Source organism: Mercurialis annua, linkage group LG3 (assembly GCF_937616625.2).
Source record: "Mercurialis annua linkage group LG3, ddMerAnnu1.2, whole genome shotgun sequence".
NCBI lineage: Eukaryota > Viridiplantae > Streptophyta > Magnoliopsida > Malpighiales > Euphorbiaceae > Mercurialis > Mercurialis annua.
The window spans coordinates 2,380,725-2,399,206 of NC_065572.1; the positions used below are offsets into that span (position 1 = coordinate 2,380,725).

The following is an 18,482-nucleotide window of genomic DNA, read 5'->3' on the forward strand; positions in this document are numbered from 1 at the left end:
TATTTGAATTGATGTATACTAATTGAATTCTAATATTTTTATTTCAATTGACAATAAACATATGATCTTATAAAAGTTAAATATCTACAAGATGAATGATCCACACCCATCAATATAAAAATTTAATCCATATTTAGCAACATTATTAATAATCGTAGTTAGCATGATAAGAAAAAAAATTACACTACAACATTCATTTAAATTTCGATTAATTAAAATGAAGAACAAATATAGTAAATTTATTCAAAAAATATAATAAATATTACGTACCATTAAAAATAAATTCCAAGAAACTGTCATCATCAAGCATATCATGTTCTGATAAATTTTCTGAGTTGCTTTTATCATTAATGCTTTGGAAATTTTCAAGCTCTATATTTTTAAAATTTGGTGTCTCCATGTTAGCATAATTTTTTGTTTAAGAATTTAAATAGCCGTCAATAAGAATTCTTTTTGGAGAAAGACAATAGGAGTAAGATTAGAATAATAGCTAATAAGGGTAATTATGGGATATTAAAAATAAGAAAATAAAGGATATTCAATGAAGGGTTGATAAGTAATTTACAATTAAAATTGGAGTGCGGCTATAAATGGTGGAGTGCAAAAATCCCCACCCGTAAATATGAACCGTAAAAAAGCAAACAGACACAACCCACGTGCTGTACATTAATGGCAACACTCAAAAACTTCTCTCTTCTTCTACTTACTTCAACTTCCACTTCTATACAAGAACCACTCTCAATCCTAGTCACTGTCTAGATTTGGATAACACTAATTCTCTTCAGTAATGGCGAAGATCGGGAAGATAGTGCTCGACTCCGGTTGGTTTGCGGCGAGATCGACGGAGGTTAAATTCAACGGAGTTCAGCTCACCACCACTCACCCGCCTGCCGGTCCCAGTGACCCATGGATGGATGCGGCCGTTCCGGGAACGTAATAGTACTTGCATTTTCTTGTTCTCTAGCTTCGGTTATATCAGTACCTTTATTTCTTGACTCTGTTGACTAAATTGACTCTTATTCCTAGTGTTGTTTCTGATTTTGATAGCTTGGAAAAATTGGAATAATGGGTAAAATGTGATTGGTTTTTAGTAATGAGAGTTTTATACTGATTAATTTATTATGTTTTGAATTAGAATGACTATTTAATTTGAATTCTTGTTGATTGTAGGCTTAATTGCTTAAAAATCACCACCGTAATTTTAACACGAAATTTCAATTTTGGCAATGTCAGCCTACAAACTTTCGAATATTTGCAATTTTAAACACCGAGCGATTTTTCATCAAAAGAATGCTGATGTGGACGCTGGAACGGTGTCCACATCAGCATTTTTTTGATGGAAAATGGCTCGGTGTTTGAAATTGCAAAAAAATGATAGTTCATGTATTAAATTGCCAAAATTGAAGTCCGTTTTAAAATTGCAAATACGCAATTAAGCATTAATAATTAGATGAATCATTTTCTCTTGGCAGTGTGTTGGGAACTCTAGTAAAAAATAAAAAGGTGCCTGATCCATTCTACGGTTTAGAAAATGAAACAATAATCGATATTGCTGACTCTGGAAGGGAGTATTATACATTTTGGTTCTTCACTACTTTTGAGTCTAAGCTGGTATGTGATTCTTGAATATCGATGTTAATTATGATGAATAAGATACATTTTTTGGATGTCTGTGTGTGTGTCATTACTTTGCATTTTTCAGTCAGGAAATCAACATCTGGAGCTGAATTTCCGTGCCATCAACTACTCCGCTGATGTGTATTTGAATGGACACCTCAAGGTGTTACCCAAAGGGATGTTTAGAAGACATGCTCTTGATGTTACTGATATTTTAAATCCCGAAGGTACAAATTTGTTGGCTGTTCTTGTTCATCCTCCTGATCATCCAGGAAGCATTCCTCCTGAAGGAGGGCAGGGTGGGGATCATGAGGTATAGGGTTTATTATGGAAAATTGCTTTAACTAAATCTATGAGTTTCTTGTCGCTGATGCATTTGCATGATTAGATAAAGATATTTGGATACTGGATGGAACATTGATGTGATAAATAAATATAGGGTGCTTATGTGACATTGTTTTATCACTTTCCCCCTTCTGTCAGATCGGTAAAGATGTGGCTACGCAATATGTTGAAGGTTGGGATTGGATGGCTCCGATAAGGTAGCAATTCCCCCTGTGGTTTGCTATGGTGCAACAGTTATTCAATTGAGTTGGTTATTATGTTCATACATATGCTATTTCTTAAGTCACAATGGAAAAGCAGAACAAGTTTAATTCAAGCTTTTGCGACTTTGTTATTTTCAGTTAAAATGTAGATTTGTTACAAATATTGTTTTCGGATCAATTTGTTGTCTTAAAAACTTAATTGTAGATTAATGTGATATTATTACTATTTCAGGGATAGGAACACTGGCATATGGGATGAGGCATCAATTTATGTCACTGGGGTTAGTCTGATACATTATGATGAGTTTCCTTTTATTTTTTTACAAAGATTGCTTTGATAATGATATACTAAGATATTTTTGCGCTCCTCCTTATAACAAATAATAATTTAGTGTTCATTAGATACTTCCTGGAATTATCTTACTGAAAAAGTATTATTTCCTTTTTAAAAATATCTGTGCTCAATCCTTTTTTTTCTTAAATGAATCAAATCTCATGCTATTCAGAGATTCTCATTTTTAGTTATGTAAAATCTAATAATTTGACAATTGATAGCACTGTTTCTTATACCTGTAATGATTAACAGCTATACATATTGATTAACTCCTATCTGGTGCAGCCTGTGAAAATTGTAGATCCCCATTTAGTTTCAACATTTTTTGATGGTTATAAGAGGGTATATTTGTATGCTACAACTGAGTTGGAAAACAAAAGCGCTTGGGTTGCTGAATGTAATATAAATATCCAAGTGACAGTTGAACTTGAAGGAAACTTTTGCTTGGTAGAGCATCTTCAAACGCAGCATGTGTCAATTCCTGCTGGAAAAACTATTCAGTATACTTTTCCTCAGGTTAGTTACAGCTCCATCGTCATTGCTCTTTGGATTTAAATTTCATGACACAATTCTTATCTAGTGCAATGGTTCAAATTGCCAGCTTTTCTTCTACAAGCCTAATTTATGGTGGCCAAATGGCATGGGAAAGCAATCCCTGTACAATGTCAGTATTACTGTTGATGCGGAGGGATTTGGAGAATCAGACTCATGGAACCAGCTGTTTGGTTTCCGTAAAATTGAAAGCTACATTGACAGCAATACCGGTGGAAGGTATTGCTACATTACAATTAGGAGCAACTGGTTCATGTCTTATAGTCCAGTTTATTCAGCTTCTAGAATTTGATTTGTAACCCATAAATACCCTACAGATTGTTCAAGGTCAATGGACAGCCTATTTTTATCCGCGGTGGTAATTGGATAGTGTCGGATGGCTTACTGCGACTTTCAAGAAAACGTTATAAAACAGACATCAAGTTCCATGCTGATATGAATTTTAACATGATCCGCTGTTGGGGTGGTGGATTAGCTGAGAGACCGGAGTTCTATCATTACTGTGACATTTATGGTTTGCTGGTAAGTATGGCTTCTCTTTATTTGGACCACTGTAATATCTATTTCAATCTGATTTTCATTAATCCTACTTAATATCTAAATTTGCTACTAGAGACAGATAACATGTTATTCGAATTAATGTGCCGTCTCCTCGATTTATACCATGATCTAAGTTTTGTAGGTGTGGCAAGAGTTTTGGATCACTGGAGATGTTGATGGAAGAGGTGTCCCGGTATCAAATCCAAATGGTCCGCTTGATCACGGCCTTTTTCTGCTATGTGCTAGAGACACTGTCAAGCTTCTAAGGAATCACCCTAGTCTTGCTCTGTGGGTTGGTGGAAATGAACAAGTTCCACCACCTGATATCAATGCTGCTTTGAAGAATGACCTCAAACTCCATCCCCATTTTCTGAAATTTGACGAAAATAGCCAATCTATGCAAGATCTGCCTTTACAATCAGTTGCTCCTAGTCAATATCTCGATGGTACACGTATTTATGTTCAAGGATCCATGTGGGATGGCTTTGCAAATGGAAAGGGGGACTTCACCGATGGCCCTTATGAAATCCAAAATCCTGAAGATTTCTTTAGAGATGATTATTACAAGTACGGATTCAATCCTGAGGTTGGTAATGTGGGAATGCCGGTTGCTGCAACTATTAGAGCAACAATGCCTCCAGAAGGGTGGCAAATTCCATTGTTTAAGGTGATGCCCGATGGTTATGTAGAAGAAGTCGCAAACCCAATATGGGAATACCATAAATACATTCCATATTCAAAACCAGGAAAGGTTCATGATCAGATTTTATTGTATGGAGTTCCTAAAGATCTGGATGACTTTTGTTTAAAGGTATAATTCTTCATCTGATTTGATTAGGATAGCTTTAGTACTGTTCTAAGCTTCTATCTAACTTGTTTACAAACCAATCTCTCAGGCTCAGCTTGTTAACTACATTCAGTATAGAGCTTTAATTGAGGGCTATACTTCGAAAATGTGGAAAAAACACACTGGTTTCTTAATTTGGAAGACGCAGAATCCATGGACAGGTCTGAGAGGCCAGTTTTACGATCATCTTCTTGATCAAACAGCAGGTTTCTATGGCTGTCGATGTGCGGCAGAGCCAATTCATGTCCAGTTGAATCTGAGTACATATTCTATTGAGGTAATTACCACATAATCCTAAGTCACTGGAGATATTATGGTATTGAAAGATCAAAATACGTCTGTTTTGCGGATACTTATGTGACTTTCTATTTCTCTTTCCATAAACAGGCTGTTAATACCCTGTCGGAGCAACTGTCTGGTGTAGCCATTGAAGCATCGGTATGGGATCTATCAGGAGCATGCCCGTATTATAAAGTATTTGAAAAACTCTCTCTTCCACCAAAGAAAACAGTATCCATTGGCGAGATGAAGTACCCAAAGTCCAAAAACCCAAAACCAGTCTACTTTCTTCTCCTCAAGCTTTATAATATGTCAGATTATGGCATTATATCTAGAAACTTTTATTGGTTACATTTGCCTGGTGGAGATTACAAGCTGCTCGAACCTTACAGGAAGAGAAAAGTTCCTCTCAAGATAACATCAAAGACTTTCATAAAAGGATCCACTTATGAAATAGATATGCGCGTGCATAACATATCTAAGAAACCAGACTCGAAATGCTCGACTTATAAGAATAATTTCATTACCAGACTAGTTGGTGATGATTTTGATACCTCCTCGATGGAGCTGGAACCTGTAAATGACAAAGCTAAGCAAAAGCCTGAAGCTAGCTTACTGCAGAGGATCTACAAACATTTTTCTCCGGAAACTGATGGTCTGAGAGTAACTGAGATTAACGGTTCCGAGGAAGGAGTTGCCTTCTTCCTTCACTTCTCTATTCATGCATCAAAGACTAACCACCAGGAAGGGGAAGACTTAAGAATTCTACCTGTTCATTACTCAGACAACCACTTCTCGCTTGTGCCAGGCGAGATTATGCCGATCAAGCTATCTTTTGAGGTTCCTCCAGGTGTTACTCCTCGGATAACGCTTCAAGGCTGGAATTATTATAATGGCCATAATATTTTTTGATCCCGGCACGAGTACTTCTCCGTAAACTTGCTTGTCTTGGTTTTGCAATGGTTAAGAGTTTAGAGGTTTTTTTATTCACGCTGGACCTGAAATCTTCAAGTTATCTCATTGTATGTGATTAATTCCATTTCGGAGCTTATACATGCATTTGCTCTTGAAAAAACTTCTATTTGTAATAGTTCAACTAGCAATACTAAAAATAAAGCATTCTTTCCATTGGATATAGCATTCACATTTTTCATCTTATTCCCTATTTTATGATACCTCGGTGTAAGCATGCATATGAACTAGGGGTGAGCATTCGGTCGGTTTGATCAAAATCGAACCTACAATTCTTTCACCGAATAGCCAAAACCGAATCAGAAGAATAAAAGAATTTAACGAAAACCGAACCAACCGAATAAGAAAGGAAAAACATTTCAAAACCAAACCGACCAAATAGGTCGTTAATTCGGTTGGTTCGGTTAAAACCGACATAAATATTAGAAAAAATTAAAGAGTTAATAAATCCAAATTTTTGGTTAATTTGGTTGGTTCGGTTAATTGGGATAGTTTAAAATTCAAACCGGACCGATAACCAGAAAACCGAAATTTTTATATTTGAACCGTTCGACCGGACTTGAAGTTTTGACCGAACCGAACCATCCAAAAGTCATCGGTACGGTCGGTTAATTCCGCCGGGCAGTTTTTTTTTCCTCACCCCGAATATGAACTATTATGAATTTAACTTGCTGCAGGAAATGTGGATTTACCGAAAAAAAGTATAAGCGCGGGACTTCTCTTTTTCGACCGTTGAATTTCATAATTTCAAAAAGTCGGTAATTTCCCTCTTAGTAATTACATCAAACACTTGGTATTCAATTCCCATTTTCATGGATGAAATCCAAATGGGTCCTTCACACACTAAATTCTCATCTTCCCTCTCGGGTAACATCTATTCTATCTCCATTCAAAACCCGAATTCAGCAATCCCCATCTTCAAAAGCTTGTACATTTATCCTCAGTCTCGTTGATATTAGCCTTTTATTATCTACATGTGGAAAAGAAGGTTACTTCCATCTGGGTTCTTCAATTCATGCCTCCATCATTAAAAATCATGAATTTTTTGACTGCCGTAATGATTCCGATGTCCGAAACGTGTTAGTTACTTGGAACTCTCTCCTTTCTATGTATGCAAAATGTGGGATCTTCACTGATGCTGTTAAACTGTTTGATACTATGCCTATGAGAGACACTGTCTCATGGAATATAATGATTTCTGGGTTTTTTAGGAATAGGGAGTTGGATACGGGTTTCGGGTTCTTTGAACGAATGAGAGAATTTTCTTTAAATGGGTTGGATCAAGCAACTTTAACCATTGTATTATCAGCTTGTGATAGGCCTGAACTTAGTTTTGCAAATAAAATGATACATTCTGTGGTGGTTTTAATTGGTTTTGAGCAAGAAATTACTGTAGGGAATGCATTAATAACATCATATTTTAAATGTGGGTGTTATAGTTCTGGGAGGCAGGTCTTTGATGAGATGCTTGAAAGGAACGTTATTACTTGGACAGCTATTATATCAGGGTTAGCACAGAATGAAATGTATGAGGATAGCTTGAGATTATTTGTGCAAATGCATTGTGGCTTTGTGGAACCAAATTTTTTGACGTATTTGAGTTCGTTGACAGCATGTTCGGGTTTGCAAGCATTGGAGGAAGGGCGTCAAATTCATGGACTTGTATTGAAATCGGGAATTCAGTCTGATTTATGCATTGAGAGTGCATTAATGGACATGTATTCAAAATGTGGAAGTGTGGAAGATGCGTGGCGGGTTTTTGAGGCTGCGGTGGAGTTGGATGAGGTTTCCATGACTGTAATTCTCGTAGGTTTTGCACAGAACGGATTTGAGGAAGAAGCGATACAGTTTTTCGTGAAAATGGTGAATGTTGGAATTGAGGTTGACCCGAACATGGTTTCAGCTGTTCTTGGGGTATTTGGTGTGGATACTTCTTTAGGTCTTGGTAAACAAATACATTCATTGGTTATCAAAAGAAGCTTTGGTTCGAATCCTTTTGTTAGCAATGGTCTAATTAACATGTACTCCAAGTGCGGAGAGTTGCAGGAATCAATCAAAGTCTTCGACAAACTACCACAGAGGAACTCAGTTTCATGGAACTCTATGATTGCTGCTTTCGCTCGCCACGGGGATTGCTTTCGAGCACTACAACTATACGAAGTGATGCTTGAGGAACACGCAGCGCCAACGGATGTTACTTTTCTTTCATTGCTTCATGCTTGTAGCCACGTAGGCTTAGTCGACAAAGGTATGAACTTTCTAAATTCCATGACTGAAGTATACAATATTACTCCTAGAACAGAACACTACGCTTGTGTTGTCGACATGTTAGGTCGAGCAGGGCTTCTCAATGAAGCTAAAAGCTTCATCGAAAGCTTATCTATACAGCCCGACGTGCTTATTTGGCAAGCCTTGCTCGGTGCTTGTAGCTTTCGTGGAGATGCTGAAACGGGGAAATATGCAGCTGAAAAGTTGATGTTATTAGAACCCGACAAGGCGGCGCCGTATGTGTTGTTGGCTAATATATATTCTAGCAAAGGTAGATGGAGTGAAAGAGCAGAAACTATTAAGAGAATGAAAGAAATGAGAGTGGCTAAAGAAACTGGGATAAGTTGGATTGAGATTGAGAAGAAAGTTCATAGCTTTGTTGTTGAGGATAAAAAACATCCACAAGCTGAGGGGATATATGGAGTTTTGGGAGAATTGTTTAGGCTCATGATTGATGAAGGGTATGTGCCTGATAAGAGGTTTATTCTTTATTACATAGAACAAGATGGCAAAGAGACAATCAATGATTAGCTTACTGTACTTTACTAGATAAGAGCTAAGCTTTACTTTCACTGAAACTTGGAGAATGACAGTCAGAGACTGGTTCTTTCTATTACATGAAGGCATGGTTAATAGGTTATAAAACAAGCACATTGTCATTCATAATTTAATGGTTATTTGCATATTAGATTCCAACGTTTCACGTTTGTAGCGATTTAATTTTAATTTTAAAAATGGCGTATCGCACATTCCAATCTTTTACGCTTTTACATTATATAGTCATTTTCACTAATAATAAAGCAAAAAACTATGTGAAAAAGGGCGCCGTTTTGTAAAAAACTACGTCACAACATGAAAATATACTACACAATGCCAAAAATTGAAAGGTTTAAATGTTAAAGAATAAGATAAAATTGTTACAAACATAACATATTGGATTTAATATGCAAATAGTCCTAATTTAATTTGAATTATATAAACCAATTTTTTTTATCTTTTCTAGAGATTTAATTCATAATTTTCAAAATAAAACCAATTGTCATAAACCTGCCGGAGGTGGGCCTCCAACTGATGCTAAACGCACCGTTTCATTAGTCTAATGCCTAAAAGGAAAGAAAATCTCAAATGACACGGCTTTTTCATTTTCCGGTCATCATTAACTGTTCTTTGAACTGCTTTTCCGGTGAATAATGAGTTGGTTAAAGCTGGTAACCGGTCATTACAATTCATGTAAACAAAAGACAATAATGGAGAGCTTGTGTGAAGCATTTGATATCTTTGTCAATGAAGTTCTTTGTGTTGGCAAATGTACTATCTTGTTCAATCTGTGTCACGGTAGTGTACTACCTTCTATAATAAATAAAAACATATGTAGCACGGAAAAGAAAACATTGAAACGAGAAAACGTCCAAACAGAAAATGGTGAAATGAAATATTTTACATTTGAATGATAGAGTTCTGAAATTTAATAAACATTTCCGAAAATGGAAACGGAACGCTGAAACATAGATAGAGTTGTGGAAGTTTCCGTGCAAGTAGTTGTAAACATCGAAAATCTCTAAATATTGGCTAATCTATGTAATGGAGGACTAATAAGATGATTGATGGGTAAACATAACTGCAGGTGGTCCTTATTCATGCGTACAAGCAGCCCCTCAGGCCTTTAGATACTCGTCTTCAACCGGAACTGCAAGGGCAACATCGCAAGGTTGATCGGTCTATTCTCCTGCAAGTTATGTGTTGCCTTTTATTTCTTGCAGCTTATAGTTTAGAAATCGGTAGTGCTTAGATTGCCAAAATCAATCACTGTTGTTTTGTTCAAAGTTCAACTTCTAACTGCAACTAACTAACATCAGTGTTTTAAAAACTGAACAACCTGGTATGGCCATAGGTTCAACAGGTTAGATGAACTGTATATTCAGTTTTTAAGGACGAATTGAACCTGCAGGTCCAGTTCGGTTCTTAAAACACTTACTAAAACTCATATTCAGCCGACTCTAGACTTGCTTTCATTAGAGGTATATGATTTAGATAGTGTTATCTGAATTGCAGCATCTTGGATGTACCATATGATAGCTCGGCCGATGAGAACAACCGGTACCAGAAGCCAAAGAAACAACCAAAGACTTCAACCAAACATGTGGACTGGTTCTGAATCGACACCGCAATATATTTAGTTTGACCTTTATATCTGCTGTTTAGAAGACTTATCTTCTGAATCAACATGTAGCCAATTGCACCAGTTTTCATCAAATGATCTGATGCCAGAAGCATGCAATGAAGAGAGCTTATTGACCCAATTTCCCATATCTTAGTTTAATTTTACATAGGATATACCTACAGTAAATAAATTTTCAACTACAATCAATCTTTTAAAATATTAATGACAGACATTATCAGCATTCTATTAATACCCTTCTCGAAGGTCTCCCCAAGTTGGGAGAGCCTACGTCATAATTTGTTATAGATGGGGCTTGCGTTCACGCAGCCCCTGCTAAACTAGTCTAAACTTCATCGTAATTACAGAGACATTGAGGTGATTCTATTTTCTAATACTCAAATAAAAGTGAGAGTTCAGAAATTTATGCTGAGAAAATTCTGATTATAAGTTTCCAATATATATGACATTTTAAATAGAGTTTATCAACTAATCAGAAGGTTGAGTACTTTTTATTAGTATATCAAACAGCAAAAGTGAGCAATTATTTCAAAATAATAAATAAACACAGATTGAGAGAATCTCACAAAATTTAGGCTATAAGAAAAATCACAAATTAAGAGGGCAAGGTTTTAGTCTATAGCATAGCAGGTATGCAATTAATTCATATCAATTGTCAAATTCTCAAAATATCTTAGTCAGTTCATCAACAGAACAGCCTAAATCATCACATTAAGAAAATTTCAATAACTTAAACTTATGGGCGCTCCAAGATCCGCTCTAAATCAAAATGCTGCCATTACTAATAGAACATACCGATGTCAAGCTGATGACATTCCGGCAGCCAATTCTTCAAAATGAGCCTTTGTTTTGTCTCCACATACTCTCTATCCAAAGCAACCCATGCCGTCTCCTGCCTGTTATTGAAAAGCACAGCAATGCAAGAAGCCAATTTTTTAAAAGAGTCAAAACAGTGCAGTAAAGCAGTTATTAAGATAGAAAAAAAGAAGGAAATATCCAAGTCTAACTATGCAAGGTCAGGATGCTGCCAAGGAAATATACCTCTTCACATGGTCAAGTAGATGGGCGTTGGTTTTCCAGGAGAAGGGAAACTTTGGTTCAGCACTGAGACCTGAGGACCAGCCTTAGAAACATCATCAGCATTGGTTGCACACAAAATTTCTACCTCTTCAACCTCAAGTTTTCTCTTTATCAAATCAATATTCTCCTTAAGGACCTCAATTTCTCCAAAAGGTAATTTCAGATCCAAGGCCTGAGCCCCAATCGCAATGGTCTCATTCTTCTTTAATCTCAAAAAAGGCATGCAAAGTTTTTGGGTTTGCCTAAAATCTGTGGCCTGACCAACTGAACTGTTCTTCAGTGCTTCCATTATCTCTGCATCTGGGGCAAAAGTACGATTTTTACTGTCAAATTTGCTTTGAAGTATCCTCAAGCATTCCGCTCTCCACCCATCATATTCCTCATTCACAAATACGAAAAGTACTATCTTGCCTGCAGTTAATGTTGTAACTGGAGCTCCCTTATTGGGTTTTTTGGAGCCTAAGAGCTGTTTATGAAGCGTCTTCCTCATATTATCAATTAAGTCGTGCAAATATTTATTTGCAGCCTTCAGAGTTAGGTCGGGTTCACCAGCAACAGGCCAACCTGCATTCACTACAAATCCATCCTTTCTCAGAATTTCCCTCCATACATATTCTGCATAGTGTGGACAGATTGGAGCAATAAGGCGAGTCTGCACATCCATGTAACGCCACACTAAATCGCGGTTCATGCCCCCTAAGCCACACGAAAATCGGTATTCATACCTTGCAGCTTGCAAATCATGAAACCCAGTTTTTAGAGCTTCTCTAAACATGTAGTCCTGATAATTTTTCTCTGTCATTTTGACAGCCAAATTTAACTCGTTTTCAAACACTCGATCAGCATAAGTAGATGGGGGACCCATTCTCAGACATGATTCTGCAGCCAAGTCCTCTTCCATGAAGGAAAGTTCTTTAGTGAGACGAAGGATTGCAGAGTTTGCAGTTCCAAACACAAAGTTTGCATCATCAACACCATCCCCAGCATCAGCAAGAGAGAATCGTGTTGCATCAGCAGAAAATTCCTCAATTGCTTGGCGCAGTGTCCTGAAATTTCCAGTAGACTTGCTCATCTTTTCAGAATTAAGCATAATGTGCCCATTGCACCTGAACCCACGAGGCCAGTGGTGCTTAGCCATGATGGCTGTATGGTTGTAAATACAGAAAGTCAAGTGGTTCTGGATAAGGTCCTTACCAGAAACCCGAAGATCAAATGGGTACCAATATTCGAACTCCTGCTTCATTTTCTCAAGTAAACTTGAAGGTATATTAGATGACTTGGGGTATGGACCCTTACAGATGATAAAATCCCAGACTTCATCTGTCATTTCTGCAGGCTGAACAGGATGGGTCTTGCTTGAGCCATACATGTCATCGTTATGAAGAAGGTGAGCAACAGTGTAATAAGCCATGTAAATGGTGGAGTCAGACAAGGATTCAACAAGAAACTCTTTATCCCAGGGAATGCGAGTTCCGAGCCCAAAAGATCGTGAACAAGCCCACTGATTCAGCCAGCTTAATGTATGCTCAAAGCCATGTCGATTCTCATCAGAATAGAGATTCATGTTGGATAAGCAATCCTCAGCTAGTTTTCTCCATTCTTCCTCTCCATAAGTAATGTACCATTGATCAGTAAGAGCAACAACACAATCATCCCCAGACCTTGACACAACTCGCTTTTCAGGCTCGCTGTACATAATTGCCTCTCCTGACTCAATGAGCTTAGCCTTAATTAATGGCTTTGCTTCCTGGACTTTTCTGCCTGTTAATTCTCCAACCAGCATTACTCCATCTGTGAATCCTCTCAAATAGGTCAACCTTTTGGCTTCTGCAAGTTTATCTTTTTCATTTTGGCTCTTAATTTTGAGATCCAAGCAAACTTTTTCAGCAGCCTTATCTCCAAATTCCGGAATATTGATGATTGGCACGATCTCAAATGGCAATACCCATTCATCTTTCACATTATACTTAGCTCTCAGAGCAGGTTTTGCTTTCAAATCATGCAATGCCATATAATCATCAGGAGCATCACTAGGTACACTAGTCACAATCCCAGTGCCCTTGTCTGTCAGAATAGTTAACATGGGAAGAGCATATATGACCTCGTTGAAAGAAAGTGGAGACTTCAAGCGTAAACCAATGAGATCATAACCAGTTAGCTCAACCAAGCAACTAGGTTTCTGAGGGTACCTTGAGAAGTTCTGATAGGCCAGGTTTAGGGCTGCTCTCTCTGTAAGAATGAACACATCTGTTTCATTAATCTCAAAAGCTCCATATTCACCATCCGGCAGTACCCATGCATTTGTTTGCCCATACATTGTTTCAGGTCTCAGTGTAGCAGCAGCTAGAAACACATTTTTCCCTTCTAAAGGGCCCAATTTAGGAGGGAAAGGTGGTAGAAGTTCCATTTTGATGATAGTGTATTCTTGGGGCTGCACTCCTTCACCGCTTGCCCTGTCATGATCTGCACATGGCTGGCCATCTAAGGGAGAGAATATTGTGTAGCGCACATCTTTTACAATCTTCCCCATGGCTTTTAATTTCCTCATTTGCCATTGCACAAAAGAATCAAAGTACGGGTTTATATCTGTCGTCACAAATGAACGCCTCCAGTCACAACCTAAACCAAAAGCCTTGAGATCTTCCATGGCTAATGGGGGAAAAAATCTCAACCATTCATAAGGATCCTGGAACTTTGATATTTCAGCATCCGAAAGCCCAAAACTGCGCATGATTTCCCACTGGTACATTTGCCCTCCCGATTTTGATGCCGCCTTGGACTTTTTGCCCTTGAACTTATCTAATGGAATATTTCCAGTGTCTGTTTCTACTTCTACTTGATCATCCACTTCATGGGCAAATACAGGTGGATCACCAAACTGCTCAATCTCCCTTCGAAGCTTATCGGCTGAAGCCTTGATGGGCATGCCAGTGCAGTGGAAAGCAAATGGCAAGAGAACATTAGCACCTCTTAATCTATGAAAGGCAGCAGCAAACTCAAGCTTGGATAATGAGAATGCATGTCCGAGATGCAAAAACCCATTCATATAAGGAAAGGGAAAGTTTCCAAAAAATTTCTCATTCGGTTTAGGAGGCCTATCAGCAGATTCAGACCTAAAAACATCTTTCTCCTCCCACCAGGCTCGAGCTTTTTGCTCAATCTCCAAGAGACGATCCCTCCTTGCAAAACTTTTTGTACCCTCAGTTGCCATTTCACAAAAATGATGCGAACTGCATTTAAAGAAATACTATAAGCAACAGATTTTTATCAAGAAGATAGAGTTCAGTATCACATAATAACTTCAGCCTCTGCTCTGCTACTCCACCAAGTAAAAAAATAACAGACCTAGCTAGCATATTTCGAAAAAGAAGCTGTCTTTGTTTAATTTTAAACGAGTTAAAAATTTCTTATTTTTTCAACATTTCATTCGCACTGCTTAGTCTATATAATATGTTATAGGGCCAGTGTTCTTCTAACTTAGCATTCCAGATAACCACTTCACGTTCTTTCATAATTCAAACTTATACCAATAATAAGAGAAACATATGCATAAATAGAATCAAAACACCAACTTTTTTTTAGCTTAAATACAAAATCTCGTAATCATGACTAACCCACAGTACAAATTTTAACATCAATTCATAGCCGAAGTGTATTGAATTGAATTTTTTTAATATAATTTAGGCATATAAGTAATCGAGAAACAAGTAAAATCAAACAAAACAAATACAATAAATGAATTGAATGAAATTCTGGCTTACCTCTGGTTCAGTATCAATCTTCGAAGGGCATTAAGATTTGAGGATTTAAGAGCCACTGCGAGTAGCGAATAATTGCGTTGCGGCTTCAGTATGAAGAACCCTAGACTTTTTAATTTACTGATAGATAAAAATGATTTATTTTTATTTCTAATGAGCTTTATCTTGATTCAAATAAAATAAGTTTTTCGAGTTTTCATGAAAAATATTGAAATAAATTTTAATTGCAAATCTGTCCCTTGTTTGTTCCATAATTGTTTTGAACTTAATACTAGTAAATACTAAAGTAAATGCTTCAATTTGGTTAAATAATAAATAGCCCGGCCAATTAGAACATCTGTTTTAAATTAAAGAGTATAGTTTTGGTTATCATCCTCTTCAGGTGGGCTTCTTTCTACTGATGTGGATGAAAACTCTTCAACTTATGATCATCCAGCAACAACATTACTTGATCCATGTAACAAGTTTATATAAATCAAATTCAGCTCGTTTTGACAATTTATTTTATAATATTTTCAAATTAAAGCCAATCAATTTCATTCTTGATGTTTCGGAGCGCGGGAAACAATCATGAAAATATTGAATACAAATATATTAGAATTGGTATAAAGTATCAAATAAAAAATACATGTTGAAACTGGTACAACTCAAAATATAATAGTGATGTAATTAGGTCTAGTTTAAAGAATCATGGACTAAGTTGTCAAAATATTCCGAGTTTGACTTTTGCAAGCCGGATCCATAAGTTCAAGGGTCTAAATGATCCTTTTTCTAACTTTAAAACTGCTGGAGGAGTGCCTCAAATCAAACTCATGCTAAACGCACCGTTTTGAATGGAAAAAAATCTCAAATCTCCGGTCATCGTTTTTTTGAACTGCTTTTCCGGTGAATTATGAGTTGGTTAAAGCTGGTAACCGGTCATTACAATCCTGCTAACAGAAGACGGTAATGGAGAGCTTGTGTCTCAACACTTTAGTTCTTCAATTTCAAAACTCAGTTACTAATCATAACCGTCGCAAACTTTTCCTCAACTTCAATTCAAGAAACCCTCTCCGACACCGTTTCGCTTCTCAGTCAAATCACAAATTCACTGCTAATTGCACAGAATCACCAGGAGATGATGAATCTCCCGTCTCCGGTTCCTCCGCTTACATGGTGCTCGGAGTTGAACCTGGCTGCTCCGTCACCGAACTCAAAGCTGCCTTTAGAGCCAAGGTAAAACAGTTTCATCCTGATATTAACAGAGGCAGTAACATTTCTGATACTATGATTCGCCGCGTAATTCAAGCATATGAGGTGCGTTTTCAAGTATTAGTTCTGCTTATTAATGGAAGAGTGGGTTGAAGATGTGATTATTTCGTCGAATTTTTGTAGGTTTTATCGAATTTCAGCCGTTCAGAGATCATTGAAAGGTGAATTTTGATGCTGAGTTATGTTTTAGTTTAACTTTGGGTTTTATCTGTTTGATATGCTGAATGCTAATTAATGGAGATGTATTCTCAGTGAATGCTTGGATCCATTTGATAAGCCAGAGTGTGAAGCATTTGATGTGTTTGTCAATGAAGTTCTTTGTGCTGGCAAAGGTACTATCTTCTTCAATTTATGTCATGGTACCTTCTATAAATGAAATCCTGTTGATTAAAATCTGTTATCGTAGACCTATGTAGCACGGAAATGGAAACATTAAATGAATAAATTTTGAAACAAGACACCTTGAAATGAAACATTTTACTTCATAATTACAAAGTTTCATAAACGTTTCTGAAAATGGAAACAAAATGCTGAAACATAGTATTGAAAAAGTTTCCGGTTCAGCGTAGTTGTAAACATCTAGAACCTCTAAATATGGGCTAATCTATGTAATGGAGGACTCATTAGATGATTGGATGGGTAAACATAACTGCAGGCTGTCCTTATTCATGCGTACAAACAGCCCCACATGCCTTTGGATATTCGTCTTCAACCGGAACCGCAAGGGCAACATCGCAAGGTTGGTCGGTTTATTCTCCGGCAAGTTATGTGTTGTCTTTTATTTCTATTCTACGATAAGGATATACGCTGAAGCATGATTTAAGTGCAGCTTATAGTTTAGCTAGCATTTGGTAATGCTAATATTGCCAGATCAATATTGTTTTGTTCAGGACATGGTGAAGATTACCAAGTTCAGCTTGCAGTTGGTCAGTGTCCAAGAAACTGTATTCATTATGTGACACCTTCACAAAGAATTATTCTAGAAGAGTTACTTGTCAGGTAACCACTCTCGACGCTTTGGTAGTTTATCCAAAGAATCAAATGGAACTGCATTTTATTATAGCTGCAGCTGCATAAACATGGGAACTTTTTATATAATGAATGTCTATAGAGCATAATAACTCATTTTGTTGTGGTAGTTCTAGTTTCAACTACCTAAAACCAATGTTTTAAAAACGAACAAGCCGATGTGGCCACTAGTTCAACAAGTTAAGTGAACTGTATTTTCAGTTTTTAAGAAGTGGACCTGCCAGTCGGGTTTGGTTTTTACAACACTTCCTAAAACACATGCTCAGCTGTTTCTAGACTTGCTTTTCATTACAGTTATATGATTTAGATAGTGTTATCTGAATTGCAGCATCTTGGATGTACCATATGATAGCTCGGCCGATGCAGATTTTCTGTATTCGCTTATTGTTAAAGCTCGGTTTGAGAACAATCGGTATCAAAAGCCAAAGAAACAACCGAAGACTTCAACCGAACATGTGGATTGGTTCTGATATCAACACCGGAACTTATTTGAGTTTAACCTTTATATCTGCTGTTTTGAAGAGAGGAGGAGGAGAAAAGGTTGAGTTGAGTCCTTATAGATTGTCCCACATTGGAAATTTAGAAAGTAGAGATAAAGAGTTGAGAATATAAATAATAAGGGGGAGGCGACATTGAACCATACTTACCTGGACGGGGTCAATGGGTGGTCAATGTGGCCTATGGCCTAGATCAGTGGCTTCCATTGCACTTAGGAGGGGTGCTGGTCTAAGGTCTCCCCAAGTTGGGAGAGCCTACGTCGTAATTTGTGATAGAGGGGGCTTGCGTTCGCGCAGCCCCTGCTAATCAATTTAAATCTTTTTCTTCACTGCAAAATTTACCTGGTGAAAATGGCTAAAGAAATGAAACCACAGCTTATTTAATATTATGTAAACTCCTTAATGTATATTTCCATTTTAAATTTTCTTATATTTGTTGTTGATTTACTTTAATGAAGAAATAATAGTTCAGAAACTTTTATTGAGAAAATTCTGATTCTCTTAGTTTCTAACCTTTTTTATGCCTTTTCAATATTCTTTAAATAGAGTTAAATAACAAATCAAAAAGTTCAATATTTTTTTATTATAAATCTAAGATATAAATGTTAGTTTCATAAGCTGAAATTTCATTGTGCTTCATAATTAATTAATATTTACTTTCCCTCTCAAAATAATTGTGCCGCTTTTCTTCTTTTTCTCTCTCAATTTTTTGTTCACCTTCCTTCTTTTTC

The 18,482-nt window shown here is 36.9% G+C and overlaps 4 protein-coding genes and 1 non-coding gene across 6 annotated transcripts; 4 read left to right on the forward strand and 1 right to left on the reverse strand.

Annotated features, from left to right (window-relative positions):
* The first annotated feature begins 625 nt into the window (after window positions 1–625).
* Window positions 626–5,850, forward strand: LOC126673362 (mannosylglycoprotein endo-beta-mannosidase). Of its 2 annotated transcripts, XM_050367474.2 has the most exons (11): window positions 626–933; window positions 1,473–1,611; window positions 1,703–1,930; window positions 2,101–2,159; window positions 2,398–2,446; window positions 2,785–3,015; window positions 3,101–3,270; window positions 3,369–3,573; window positions 3,734–4,402; window positions 4,488–4,715; window positions 4,826–5,850. In XM_050367474.2, exons 1-11 carry the CDS (start codon window positions 788–790, stop codon window positions 5,627–5,629), a joined length of 2,928 nt encoding a protein of 975 aa, XP_050223431.1. In that variant the 5' UTR covers window positions 626–787; the 3' UTR covers window positions 5,630–5,850. The 2 variants fall into 2 exon arrangements, with proteins under 2 accessions (XP_050223431.1, XP_050223432.1); XM_050367475.2 differs by lacking the exons at window positions 626–933; window positions 1,473–1,611; window positions 2,101–2,159 and having other exon boundaries at window positions 1,855–1,930.
* A 492-nt stretch (window positions 5,851–6,342) lies between these two features.
* LOC126673416 (pentatricopeptide repeat-containing protein At3g05340) lies at window positions 6,343–8,712 on the forward strand. Its single transcript, XM_050367556.2, has one exon. It carries the CDS (start codon window positions 6,506–6,508, stop codon window positions 8,486–8,488), a length of 1,983 nt encoding a protein of 660 aa, XP_050223513.1. The 5' UTR covers window positions 6,343–6,505; the 3' UTR covers window positions 8,489–8,712.
* A 1,975-nt stretch (window positions 8,713–10,687) lies between these two features.
* Window positions 10,688–15,130, reverse strand: LOC126673414 (leucine--tRNA ligase, cytoplasmic). The gene is made up of 3 exons (XM_050367554.1): window positions 14,978–15,130; window positions 11,178–14,446; window positions 10,688–11,032 (listed from the first exon to the last, which is right to left on the reverse strand). The coding sequence occupies exon 2, from the start codon at window positions 14,425–14,427 to the stop codon at window positions 11,182–11,184; it is 3,246 nt and encodes a 1,081-aa protein (XP_050223511.1). The 5' UTR covers window positions 14,428–14,446; window positions 14,978–15,130; the 3' UTR covers window positions 10,688–11,032; window positions 11,178–11,181.
* A 662-nt stretch (window positions 15,131–15,792) lies between these two features.
* Window positions 15,793–18,181, forward strand: LOC126673419 (uncharacterized). The gene is made up of 6 exons (XM_050367558.2): window positions 15,793–16,270; window positions 16,349–16,386; window positions 16,478–16,557; window positions 16,881–16,964; window positions 17,116–17,224; window positions 17,583–18,181. Exons 1-6 carry the CDS (start codon window positions 15,923–15,925, stop codon window positions 17,722–17,724), a joined length of 801 nt encoding a protein of 266 aa, XP_050223515.1. The 5' UTR covers window positions 15,793–15,922; the 3' UTR covers window positions 17,725–18,181.
* LOC126675946 (U1 spliceosomal RNA) lies at window positions 17,894–18,054 on the forward strand. Its single transcript, XR_007640127.1, has one exon. It is a non-coding gene; the product is annotated as a U1 spliceosomal RNA (small nuclear RNA).
* Window positions 18,182–18,482: the final 301 nt, after the last annotated feature.